The 13,747-nt window shown below is 37.8% G+C and overlaps 2 protein-coding genes across 3 annotated transcripts in view; both read left to right on the top strand.

Annotated features, from left to right (window-relative positions):
• Positions 1 to 6,251, top strand: part of mcrip1 (MAPK regulated corepressor interacting protein 1) — a 362,891-nt gene extending 356,640 nt beyond the window's left edge. The window contains exons 1-5 of one of the 2 annotated variants that reach the window (XM_079866644.1): positions 919 to 1,014; positions 1,448 to 1,530; positions 3,194 to 3,309; positions 4,065 to 4,169; positions 5,462 to 6,251. In XM_079866644.1, the coding sequence (XP_079722770.1) occupies positions 1,523 to 1,530; positions 3,194 to 3,309; positions 4,065 to 4,169; positions 5,462 to 5,526 (294 nt within the window). In that variant the 5' untranslated portion in view covers positions 919 to 1,014; positions 1,448 to 1,522 and the 3' untranslated portion in view covers positions 5,527 to 6,251. Of the gene's footprint in view, positions 1 to 918; positions 1,015 to 1,447; positions 1,531 to 3,193; positions 3,310 to 4,064; positions 4,170 to 5,461 lie in introns of those variants that run through there. The other variant, XM_079866645.1, reaches the window with a different exon arrangement.
• Positions 6,252 to 8,906: 2,655 nt separating this feature from the next.
• Positions 8,907 to 13,212, top strand: alyref (Aly/REF export factor). The gene is made up of 6 exons (XM_079853765.1): positions 8,907 to 9,283; positions 11,080 to 11,241; positions 11,322 to 11,469; positions 12,153 to 12,219; positions 12,299 to 12,497; positions 12,900 to 13,212. The coding sequence occupies exons 1-6, from the start codon at positions 9,032 to 9,034 to the stop codon at positions 12,912 to 12,914; spliced, it is 843 nt and encodes a 280-aa protein (XP_079709891.1). The 5' UTR covers positions 8,907 to 9,031; the 3' UTR covers positions 12,915 to 13,212.
• Positions 13,213 to 13,747: the final 535 nt, after the last annotated feature.

Below are 13,747 nucleotides of genomic sequence, written 5' to 3'. Positions count from 1 at the left end.
GATGGAGAGATGCACTTTTATGATAGATGCACATTTATGATGGATAGATGCACTTTTATGATAATAGATGCACTTTTATGATAATAGATGCACTTTTATGATGGATAGATGCACTTTTATGATAATAGATGCACTTTTATGATGGATAGATGCACTTTTATGATGGAGAGATGCAGTTTTATGATGGAGAGATGAACTTTTATGATAATAGATGCACTTTTATGATGGATAGATGCACTTTTATGATAATAGATGCACTTTTATGATAGATAGATGCACTTTTATGATGGAGAGATGCAGTTTTATGATGGAGAGATGCACTTTTATGATAATAGATGCACTTTTATGATAGATAGATGCAGTTTTATGATGGAGAGATGCACTTTTATGATGGAGAGATGCACTTTTATGATGGATAGATGCACTTTTATGATGGAGAGATGAACTTTTATGATAATAGATGCACTTTTATGATGGATAGATGCACTTTTATGATAGATAGATGCACTTTTATGATAGATAGATGCACTTTTATGATAGATAGATGCAGTTTTATGATGGAGAGATGCACTTTTATGATGGAGAGATGCACTTTTATGATGGATAGATGCACTTTTATGATGGAGAGATGCACTTTTATGATGGATAGATGCACTTTTATGATGGAGAGATGCACTTTTATGGACTTCAAAACAGAAACAGCCATTCACTGCTATTATATAGCTTGGAAAAGCCAGGACATTTTTTTTAAACATAACTCTGATTGTATTCATCTGAAAGAAGAATGTCATGTACACCGAGGATGGCTTGAGGGTGAGTAAATCATGGGGTAATTTTCATTTTTGGGTGAACTATCCCTTTAAATAAAAAACACGTATTTTACCGCTGTTCGCGCATGCGCTGTTCGCTCGGCTTGTTCGGCTGACCCGGAAATAATTGGTTGGCATTAGCAACGTTTCGGCCGAGCCAGGCCAGAATACAGACATAGCAGAAGAAAGAGAAACAAACAGACAGGTTTGAAACTCTCAATTTATGCGTTTTCCATTGTGTGAACATTAGTCTGAATGTTTGGCGATGCATTCGCTGTGTATTCGCTCGGATTGCGTGTGAAGTCAGCATCAGTTTAAAGCTATGAAAACAATGCTAACACACACTAGCTGCCAGTGTCTCATAAACAATAACAAACACTGAGCAACTGAATTACCTTCCGATCGTACCAGAAATATAGTATCAACACAACTCATTATGTTATATTGTATATTGAACATCAAGATGTACATGTCACAGATATATATAATTCATTGATGGTGCTGCTGCTCTGATCATATCAGTTAATAAACTCTGTGTGTCATTGATTTAGTGGATCTTTAACTCAAATGCAGTTTTGTGACAACTGATGTGTTTCGTCTGAATTACTTTAATCTGACTGAAGTGTCTTTCCCCTTAGAAAACACACTGACGAACAGGCAAACTTCCCTGTTAAGCCTCAAACTGAGATTGTGAGGCAAGAGATTATAACAGAATGACAAGGTAAAGTCATTAGTCCTTGCTCTGCTGATGAGACGCTTCACAACATGCATTTTAATATTAAGATATAATCACTGTTGATTAAACAGCATAAACATAGGACTCATTTTACAGACTGTAAAAGTGTTTCCAAAATCATGTGTATTTTTAATTTTTAATAATGTACATTTAGGCTATAACACTGAAATCAGTCCCTCTGTGTTTCTTTTCCTGTTTTGAAAAGTTGTGGAAACTTTTTCTTTTTTTTGCTATTGGAGCAAATGGGAACGCATTAATCATGTTATCTGTTGTCTCTCGTTCACCTCTATGGGCGTTTCTATCATGACTTCTGTGAACCCCGGAAATGTGCAACTTAGGCTTCATATTCAAATGTCAAACTACTGTAAAAGCAGCTTCTGCTGAATTGAACTTTTCACAGTTTCAGGAAACAGGTTTCACTTTAACATCTTGACATGCTTTGCATTTCTTAGGGGCCGTTTACACGACAACGTTCTCAACTAAAAACTGAAAACTTTATATGCGTATTGGCCGTTCGTTCATTTACAGTGTCATCGTTTTGACATTTGACAACATTGTCGTCTGTATGCAAAAAACTTTTCTGATTTTAGTGCATCGTTGTAATGTAAACGTACCCTAAACCTAGGGGGAAAAGTACTTTTTAATACTACACAAAATAAATGAGTGGAAGTGAAAAAACCCCACTAGTATATACAGTACAGGCCAAAAGTTTGGAAACATTACTATTTTTAATGTTTTTGAAAGCAGTTTCTTCTGCTCATCAAGCCTGCATTTATTTTTACAATTTAAAATAATTGGTTTTCAATTTATTATACTTTATATGATCATTTATTTCTGTGATGCAAAGCTGAATTTTCAGGATCATTACTCCAGTCTATCACATGATCCTTCAGAAATCTTTCTAATATGATGATTCATTATGAGTTTTGGAAACGGTTCTGCTGCTTAATATATTTGATGAATAAAAGGTTAAAAAGAACTGCATTTATTCAAAATAAAAAAAATATTTTCTAATAATATAAATCTTTACTATCACTTTTTATCAATTTAACACATCCTTGCTGAATAAAAGTATTGATTTATTTCAAAAAAAGAAAGAAAAAGATGACTGACCCCAAATTACTGATCAATAGTGTATATTGTTGTTACAAAAGATTTCTATTTTTAAAACATTTGCTTCTTTTTTTTTATTTTATTATTTATTTATTTTTTTTTACTTTTTATTCATCAAAGTATCCTAAAAATTAGCACAGGTTATGAAAAAAAAAACATATTAAGCAGCAGAACTGTTTCCAACTTTGATAATGAATCATCATATTAGAAAGATTTCTGAAGGATCATGTGATAGACTGGAGTAATAATCCTGAAAATTCAGCTTTGCATCACAGAAATAAATGATCATTTAAAGTATAATAACTTGAAAACCAATTATTTTAAATTGTAATAATATATCACAATATTTGATCAAATAAATGCAGGCTTGATGAGCAGAAGAAACTTCTTTCAAAAACATTAAAAATAGTAATGTTTCCAAACTTTTGGCCTGTACTGTATGTGGCTAGATGCTAAAAGTACAGTTCCTCAGTTTCATAAATCATCTTGTCATAATTAAGCATCTTGTTCAATGTTTTTTGTGTGTGTTTTCCAGCTCCTCCACCCCTAGAATGCACACGTACAAGAGGACGTCCAGCCCTCGATCGCCAACGAATACAGGAGAGCTTTTCACACCAGCACATGAAGAAAATGTGCGCTTCATTCATGACAGTAAGACTGCTGACACATGACACACACCTTCATAGCTGAGCACCATCTTCACCTTGAAAGCGTGTGATTCCCAGGCCTGAGAGCATCACTGAAACTACGAAATCTATCAAAAGCATGGGAATATGTCATATTTGTTGTAGTAAATGTCGTTCTTCGTCAAATTATCGTTCTTCGCCAAATATTAAAGATTAAGTGGACATGTGAATTAAATGTCGTTAAGCCAATATTAAACGAGGATTTGATCTGCTGTAAAGTGTAACAACACCAGGCCGTTGGCGCCCTCTGCAGGCATTTGTTATAATACATAATGATTGTTTATGTTATGTATATTATGTATTTTAACAGTGTTGTTCTATGAAATCATATGATTACTTGCTTACCTAATCGTCCGATTACTTGATTACCAAAATAATCGTTAGTGACAGCCCGTATAGCACTTTATACAATAGATTGCTTTAACACAAGCAGCTTTACACTATTAAACATGAAAAACAGCGTCAGTGTCGCTTTCAATTACAACTACAAGTTTCTATTGTATAGCAAAAAAATCTGTAACATATTTTTCTCTACAAAAAATAGAAAAAGTTTGGGAACCACTGATTTATTGATTAAACTTTACAAAATCATTTTTAAAAATCCTTTCCTGTAATCATGTGCAAGTTATGGAAATTCATTGGTCAAAAAGAGAAGGATCTCTTGATTTCAAGACATACATGTTGTTGTAATGCTTCTTTTTTTGTGTGTTTTCTTTCCAGCATGGCTTTGTGTTTTGAGAGACATTAAATCCCCACAAAATAGTGAACGAAATGATCGTGGACCACAGGAGTATGTGGAGAAAAACCCAAATCCCAACCTACATTGTAAGTTTGTTTTTAAGTTTTAAGTTTATTACAATAGAGTCATTCCATGTCAAATCAACCAAATTTCAGGAGCTTCCCCGATTTTTTCTGAAGAAAGACAAACATAAATATTGATGAAAGCCAAAATATTAAATATAATGGCTGTATATTTATTGAGTAATCCATTGTTTTGTCGAGGATGGTCAAAATGACGATTTGGAGCCAAATTACAAGAGGGTAAAATGACTTTAGAAAGACGACAGCATCATTATTTTATTATTACATAGAGATTGTTTGGTCTGTTGGTAAAATCTGTTGACTTTAGCAAGCTTTGTTTCATTTAATGCCAATGGAGACAGTTCAAAAAGGGGCAAAAGGCACGTCTTGTGTTTTTTGCCTCAAGTGTGCATGCCTGTAACTCAAGAAGTATTGGTTCTGGTTCTTAACAAACTTTTCTTTTGGTATCTTCATTTTAAAGGCCCAATATGATACAATCCCAGAGATATAGAGATCTCAATGCGGCTCCATGAGTAAATTGGTCTATTGTTCACATTTTCATTGGTCAAAAACCAAATGTGGGTCACTTTTAGAGTGACAGGCATCACAACTTTGGGAAAGGAATATTTGTGGCACTCAGACACGCTCTATGCAATTGTGTTGATAGAAAAACATGAGATACGTTTCTAGTTTCAACTTTATTTGTTGTTCAGATATTCCTCTTTAAAAGAAAAAAGCGTCAGATCAAATATCAAAGTGACCCACATTTGGTTTTTGACCACTGAAAATGTGTATTATTGATCAATTTACTCATGGAGCCGCATTAACATCTCTGGGATTTTATCATACGGGGCCTTTAAAATGAAGATACCAAAAGGAACGTTTATTAAGAATGAGAATATAAAAGGATATTAAGATATCTTTAATACTTCTTGAGTTACAGGCATGATTTTTGCTCTTTTGAACAGTCTCCATTGGCATACAATAAAACAAAGATTGCTAAAGTCAACAGATTTTACTAATAGACCTTCCAATCTCTGTGTAATAATAAAATAATGATGCTGTCATCTTTCTAAAGTCATTTTAACCCCCTGTAATTTGGCTCCAAAATTGTCATTTTGACCATCCTCGACAAAACAGTGGATTCCTCAGTAAATACACAGCCATTACATTTAATATTTTGGCTTTCTTCTTCATTTATGTATTTCTTTCGCCAGAAATGTTTTTGTTTTTTTTCTTCCCATTTATGCAGACAAAGTTAATGGCTTGTTTTTAAATGGGTCAACTTCATTTCTTGTCTATCGTCTCTCTCTCAGCTTTTATCCCAGTGGACCTGAGTGACCTTAAGAAGAGGAACACACAAGACTCCAAGAAGTCTTAGACCATTCCCTCTCTTTCTGATCCAGCAGTTTTATGTCCTCCCTTTTACATTCGGGACCTTTTTACTCTCTCAGTCTTCTGTCGGCCAACAAAGAGCCAGGAGCCGGGACATTGGGCCACCCTCCTCCAGAAAGCTTCTCTCTTCTCTGCCTCATGGACCCGTGTCTGGACTTACAGGCTGACGTCTATTTATGAGTCGCGGTTTGAGTGGCCATTCCCTGTTTTTCATGCTCATCCGGGCTCTCTGATCTTGGTTTTTTTTTTTTTTTTTTTGCAGATGGGAAAATAACAGACTTGTTTCAGGATCTTTTTTCTTTCTCCATTGGTTTTGTCTAGATTCTTCTTCATTTGCATTTTTTCGATGGTGAGATGACGAACGGGAAAGGCACGGAACAGTTAAACTGTTGGGGCGACTCTGCACGAACTTTCTCTAAATGGGATGCAGTCCTGGGATTTACTCCTTTTTTAAACCATCTTCATCTCCCGCAGAGGAGCGACTGACTGACTGACTGTTGAGTTAGTAGATTCATAGATCGATTGATTGATTAGAAGAATTAGAAAGCTTTGTCAGATTGGACTGGTAAGTTTGGGTCGGCAAATATTTTTAGATGTATCGCCATTTTTAACTATATAATTCGATTCCTTCAAGAACTTTAAGTAGGCTTTTCCACATCTTTCGTTCCCAGGCTTTAAAATAAAATGGAAATAAAGGTTACTTTTATGTTATCTCAGCCTCTCTGCATTGTGTTTATATCCTGGAGGTTTGTCTGTTGACTTTGAGGTTTTTTTTGTATGCTTTTCTGTAATGTAAAAGCATGAATGTTCAGCCGATATATGCGTTTGTAAATACCCAATCCTTCTTTTCTGGAATTGATTCGTAAATCCTCTCGCACACAAGAAAACACTCTTTAGGATTGCTTGTAAAAAATCATGGTTCATGTCTCTGACTAAAACATTTAAATTTCTTTAAGAAAAAAAGGATGAATCATTTTGAGATGAGTGAAATGAGGAAAAAATTAACTTTTATTGACAAATGTTTCAGTTGCCCTATCCATAAATCCAGCCATCTGCATTTGAGACTCATTTAGGGAGGATCTAGGTTTTATTAAGCCATAATGTTTGGTGATTATATTATCTTCCTTTTTTTGGAGGCTACTGTGAAAGTGAGAAAAGTTCAGGCAAGTGATGGTGATTCTGCAGATAATATGAACGTAAATCCTTCTCAAAAGCCCTGGTTAAACATATCACAAGTCCCTTATGTATGTTTATGGTTTTCATATATACTATGCATTTTGTGGGGACACATTCCTTGTCAGTATTTGTTTATTAACAAAACACTGCCATTATTAATATTTGAAGTTAAATTAGTTTGTTATTTGGGTGTTTCAGACATGAACCATAATGAGGATAAATCATTTCAGGGAAAATTAACAAAGTTTATTCAAACATCCAATTTTATGGCTTTTGTCCCCCAAAAAAAAAAAAAAAAAAAAAAATCCAGCAAAATAAAAATATTGCAGAATCTACTAAACGTATGCCTTTAGAATGGGTCCGTGTCTAAATGTGATGCTGTGATTAAAAACATTAAGTGAATACTTTGAAAATAGAGCAAATATCAATGGTCGATTAAAATTGCATCTATATATAATATATAAATGATGAATAGTGGTTATTCTCATTCATACAAACTAATTTTAGTGAGGCTTACAATTAGTATATTTACTTTGATATATATATTGGTTTGGTTTTCGACCTTTCCAAACTAGTAAATATATATATGAAGAGTTCAGATGTGCCATCTGAAATTTTCTTCTAAAATGAGCATTTTTATCAAGCTCGTATATTTAGGTTCAGTAATTTCACTTTAATTACAATTAATAGGTCATTTTCATTGTCATTAAAATGAAATAACTGAACATAAACATACAAGCTTGATAAAAACGATCATTCTAGAAGAAAATATCAGATGGCATTTAGAGGCTTTTGCATCTGAAGTCTTCACATATACATACACACACACACACACACACACATATATATATATATATATACGCCTAAATTGTCCAGTAATTTTAAGCCAAAATGGGGGTCAACCTAGGACAAATTGCAACAGAAGCAAACTCAACTGATTTTGTATCCTCAATATGTCCTGAGTAAGAAAAGAAAAAGTCCCGAAGAATCCCATTAGGGGAAAGTTTTGAAAAAGACCCAAATATACCCCATTCATTCTTTTATCACGTGAATAGGGTAAAAAATGTAACCTTTAGATATCACCATTAATATTACTCAGTTGATTACTTGCATCAAGACTAACAAAAAAATGTATTACAAGTTTTTTTGAAATTGTTTGTTAACATGGGCAAACGGTGCATAATCTAATTACGTATGTGCTAATTTGCATAAATACCATAACAGGTCTAAACATTGGGTATAGCCAGGTGAAAATGTCTTGTTGAATCTTGTTGAGACTTAATGTTAAGGTCTGAATGGAACCCATTTAGGCTACCCATGAACATTAATACATAGAGGCAGGAAGAAGTACTTTAGAAACCAGCCTATATTAATTATTATTGCAGAGATGGGGTTTGGGGCTGGGTCTGTGGGACTGTTTCTGGGGGACGAGTCTGAGGGAAGAACAGGAGACAATGGTAAGGGGAATGCAGAAGACAAAAGGTAGGTAAAATAAAAAGTGAAACCCCAGAAACAGTCCCAAATTTTTTTACCCTACCCTATTCACGTGATAAAAGAATGAATGGGGTATATTTGGGTCTTTTTCGAAACTTTCCCCTAATGGGATTCTTCGGGGCTTTTTTCCCCTTAGGCTACTCAGGACATATTGAGGATACAAAATCAGATGAGTTGCTTCTGTTGCAATTTGTCCTACCTTTTTTTCATAAAATGACTGGACTAAAAAGTCAGTGTGAAAATCATAACTCTTCCACTAACTTATAATATTTTTGAAGAAAATCTACAACGTTTGAGTCTCGCGTTGCTATTAAATCACAATAAAAGATCAATGGTCTTGATTAAAATTGCATCTATGTATAACATCCATGTAAATATTGGTTATTCTCAATCTCATTCATAAAAACTGTAATTTTGTTGGTGAGGTTTACTATTAGTATATTTACATTTCGACGAGTTTGGAAAGCTCGAAAACCGAAAGTCAGTGAGACAATCAAAACCCTTACACTAACTTATAACATTTTTAACGAAAATCTACATAATTGAGTCCATAGACTGTAAAAAAGTTGATTTTAAATCATAAATAAATAAACACCGCTTTCCTGCGCGTGAGGAATTTAAACCGGAAGCGCTCGTCTCGCAGATGCAGACGTCATCAGCGTTCCCACTATAAATGTGTCACCCGGCGCGAGCACGTCCGTGTTGTTTCTTTCCTCTCTCTTGTGAGCGAGCGGTAGCGCAGGGGCAGTGTAGTACACTTCAAACGTGCTGTTTTTTTGTTTTAGTTGACTTAAGTGTTTAGCATTAACAAAGGCCAGGCGATGGCAGACAAGATGGATATGTCCTTAGACGACATTATAAAGCAAAACCGGCAGCGCGGAGGCGGCGGCGGGCGCGGCGGGAGAGGAGGCCGCGGGGGCCGCGCAGGAACAGGCGCCCGAGGAGGAGGCGGCGCCGGCGGACGGCTCGGAAATACAGGCGGAGGCTTTGGAGGCCGCGGCGGGGGATCGGGCCCCATGAGGAGCCGCCAGAACCTGAGCCGCGGAAGAAGCAGACCTACGCCGTACAGCAGGGTAGGAGAAAGCGGAGAAAAATCACGGGCGCATCCACATGCCAGTGGATGAAGCCCCGTTTTTATCTTTCTAGGCTGCCAGCAAACATGGCGGCGAGCTCGTGCCCCTGGAGCTTCTCTGGGAGTGTAGTTCGGGGAAGCTCGTTAGATGTATATTGTGCATAATGTGTTCTCTCCCTAAGTTCTCTTGCCCTTCGTGTGAGCATCAAACCCCGTGGGTCGTGAAGAAGAAGCGTGTGTGTCTCTCCTCTTCATCCTCCCAGAGGCCGTCGACGCCATTTTGAGGACGGCGGATGCCTTTCATTGAGCCTAACCTTTCTTTGTGTTCGACAACATCAATCCTCACGTGGTGAAACATCCTTCAGATGATTGAAGATTCTACCTTTTTTTTTGTGCATTAAAGCCCAGCTTTAAGAAGGCCTTTCCTCCTCGGTGGAATTCGGCTTTGTTTGTTTTTTGGGAGGGGTTTCATGATGGTCCAGTATCATTTAAAGCAGAAAGATAAGTTACATAGTGCTGGATCCGTACGGGATAAACGGACTTTGGCCATCTTTGTCCGGGAATTAAAGGAGGTTCACCTCTCCTAATTTATTAGTTTGAGCTTTTAGTGAGGGCTTTGTTTATTTAAGCACGTCAAAATGGCGTGGGCTCAAAATGGACGCTCCATCATGGACACTTTCGGTCGCCTCGTTTTCACCGTGTGTTTTGGACTTTACTGTGCCGCTCCTCACCGGAGACCAGTGGATCGTCCACATCCACCTCACGGAGGCCTCACTGCTGGGATTCGTTTGGATGAACGGCAAGAGACTCTTGGGGATGCTGGTAGCTAGCTTGCTACCAAAGGGGTGGGAAGTTACTGAGGGAATACTGGTGTTTGAAACAATAGGCTACCATGGGCTCATTTGTTGTTAACCTGCTCTTGTAAAACTGTTATTGCATGTACATTTCTTTGAATTAACCCTCTGGTTTTACTTTTGATGCTAAGCGGTCAACTATAAGCATAACTGTTTAAGTGAAATTACATTTTGTGTGTTTTGAGTGGATGCTACACTATTCCTCTAAGTTATGCACAATTTATTTTCATCCCTTACAAAAAATAACCATGATTTTACCACAAATGGTTATTGGGATTCAACCATGATTATTACAGTTGTTTGCTACACTAACCATGGTATTTGTAATAAATCTGGTTGTATAGGTATACTACACTTACTATAATAAAACCATGGTTAACTTTAATGAGGGATATAAAATGCTACTATAAGTGGTTAAAAGTACAATGCTCTGTATTTCTTAGTTGCTTTTTATTTATTTAGGATTTGAATATCATTTTCAAAGAATATAGACCTTGTCAGACTACATTGTGGCTGATTTGCTGGTTTTACCCCCTCAATTTGTTTATAGTTTCCCATCATTTCCCATAATTTGATCACAAGCAATTTTTTTTCCTCCCCATATACCAAGGGTTTAATTTCTTAAACCATTTTTTGTTGTTTTTGGTCTAAAACAACCACAGAGCACCAGAGGGTTAAGCTTGCCTCCACTGAGATCGAGTGAATTGCACATCCATCCAGTAGAGTTAGAACATGATTTGAACTGTTTCCGGAGCTGGCATGGTTTACTTGTTTGTAGTGATGGGGTGGGCAGGGATATCTGGAAATGGCAGTGAGCGCACTGGGTGTCCCTGGCCTTGTTGAAGCGGAGCCCCCTGCTTGCCCCAACACCCAGCCGAGTGGACTGTCAGTGACAGACTGGGGACCCGAAGTCAGCAGGTGCGTTCTCTCTCATCTGTTGCAGCCCAAGCAGCTCCCAGACAAGTGGCAGCATGACCTGTTCGACAACGGCTACAGTGCGAACGCTGGCGGAGGCGGCGGTGGAGGCGGAGGAGCGGGCGTGGAGACGGGAGGAAAACTCCTCGTGTCCAATCTTGACTTCGGCGTCTCTGATGCAGACATTCAGGTCGGTGTCGGTTTATAAGTGTACGTCTTTGAGAAATTGGGTTGTTTCTGCAGCTTATGTTTGATTTGTTTTCGCTACAGGAGCTCTTCGCAGAATTCGGCACTCTAAAGAAAGCAGCGGTACACTACGATCGGTCGGGACGCAGCCTTGGCACTGCGGACGTTCACTTCGAGAGGAAAGCAGACGCCCTGAAAGCCATGAAGCAGTACAACGGTGTTCCCCTAGATGGTAAGTGTGCATCCTACAAGCTCCCACGGTACCTCTTTATACAGGCCCTGATGTACTTGCTAAGTAGTTTTTGTTCTTCGCTTTGGGGTAAAGTTTGAAATACCTTTGCTTATACTGTTAGCGAACACCCTGATGCCGTCCGCACTGCTGAGAGCGGCGTTCAAATGTATGTAAATGTGCTGCGCACTTTCCTCTCAATAACAAAATAAACATGCAGCAAAAATGACAGTGGTGAGAAAACGGCAGTTAAAGGGATAGTTCACCCAAAAATGATCCCATAATTCACTTGCCCTCAAGCCATCCTAGGTATACGACTTTATTCTCTCAGCCAAACAGGCAGAGGTATATTTAATAAATGTCCTGGCTCTTCCAAGCTTTATGATGGGAGTGAATGGTACCTTAGATTTTGAAGCCCCAAAAAGTGCATCCATCATAAAAGTAATCCATACGACCCCAGGCCTTCTGACGCAAGGAATTTGTGTAAGAATCCATATCTATAACTTTATAACCGTAAACAAACTTCGTTTCGGCCTGATTTTGCTCAATGACGTCACAAATTTGATCGATTTCGCTTTAAGTGTATCGGAGCCTTTAGAAGGGATTTCTTATCCAATAATCTTGAGTCATGGGAAATATTGTGTGTTTGGCAGCAGTTTTCAGTTGTGTATACTCTTCTCTTTTAGGTCGCCCAATGAACATTCAGCTTGTTACATCACAGATTGACGCACAGAGGCGGACTCCGATGCAGGGGTAAGCATAACAAAAAAAGGATTTAGTCTCTTGCCTTGTATGTTTCCTGTGACTGAATTTGTTCTTTCTTTCCCAACAGTCTCAATCGTGGAGGTGGCGGCATGAACAGAAACCGAATCGGAAACTTTGGCACACAGAAAGGTCGTGGGGGACGTGGAGGTGGTGGTGGAGGCGGTGGAGGATCCAGAGGTCGTGGTCGAGGCGGTCGTGGCGGCAGCAGCAAACAGCAGCTCTCCGCGGAAGAGCTCGACGCCCAGCTAGATGCCTACAATGCCAGGGTGTGTTAATGCATTCAGAGAGGCTTTTAAAATCAGGGTTCCCACAGGTCCTTGAAAGCTTGTGAATTGTAAAAAAAAATGTATGGACTGGAAAGTGCTTGAATCTTGTTGTGTGAAGTTTTCTGGGAAAAAAAATTAATTCCCACTGGTCCGCTTATGTGTTATTTCACCAACACTTGGTGGCCTATGCATACTAGCTTGCTTGATTTGTCTTAGTTACGCGCATTTACACATTACGTGTTTCCCGCGTGAGGTACTTTAAGTCCTTGAACTTGAGGGTATTGGGCTTGGAAAGTCCTTGAATTTGAAGTTAACCAAGGTGTGTGAACCCTGTAAAATGTGCCTTTTTTTACGTCAAATCTGGTACTAATCTCCTTTTTGCTTTCTTTGTTCTTCTAACAGATGGATACCAGCTAAATACCAACACATTAAGCTACGTTCCCCGCTGTTCCAACATGGGAAGAGTGGTCATCGTTGTAATAGCTTTGAACATGCCGGATGTTTTACACGTCTTCAGAAGTGATTTAAATTTGTGTAACAGACTTTCTCCTTTTAAAATGCTTGTTTTTTACCTACTTTGTTTTATTTTTTGTTTCAATTTTTTTTTTTTCTGAGAAAACCTGGTTGGACTGTAGGATTTTAAAGGATGTTCTTATCTTTAACCATCCTTGTGTAGATCATTGAAATAAAAAACCTGCAGTATTTAGTAACCACATGATGTCTCTGCTTTCTCCTCATGCACATTATGCACTTAATCACGATAGAGAATTGCAAACACTAGTCAATCATAAGTTTATTCAGCATGACTTGACAAAGCACACTACTCCTGCCTTCCACTAGATGTCTACATTTAACTTTTGCCTTAATGATAGAATGTAACATGCTTTTGTAAGAGTTAAATGAGTTTTAATGGGTATTGTAACCCCTGTAAAAGCTACAATGTTTTGTCTAAGTGTCAGTTGCTACACAAAATTAATGGCAAGAAGCTTTAAGAACATTTGTTTTACAAATGGTGGTGAATACCAGGTTATTGTAAGTTTTGCAGTTACTCCTGTTTTTAGTCCCTTTCCTGAAACTCCGCCATTCATGAAATGTAAGAACTAGGCACATTAATGATTTATACAGGTTTCTGATTGGCTATCTAGGAGTAACGTATGAAATGCTACTAACAAATCATCTAATACCAGTATGAAATGTGTATAATATCTCATATCATAGTAGCTTGTTTTGGTCGTTTTATGGAGAGCTTG

The sequence above is a fragment of the Squalius cephalus genome (genome assembly GCF_949319135.1).
Source record: "Squalius cephalus genome assembly, chromosome: 1".
Classification (NCBI taxonomy): Eukaryota; Metazoa; Chordata; class Actinopteri; order Cypriniformes; family Leuciscidae; genus Squalius; species Squalius cephalus.
The sequence above is the reverse complement of the archived record's forward strand: the minus strand, read 5'-3'. Positions and strand labels throughout refer to the sequence as shown.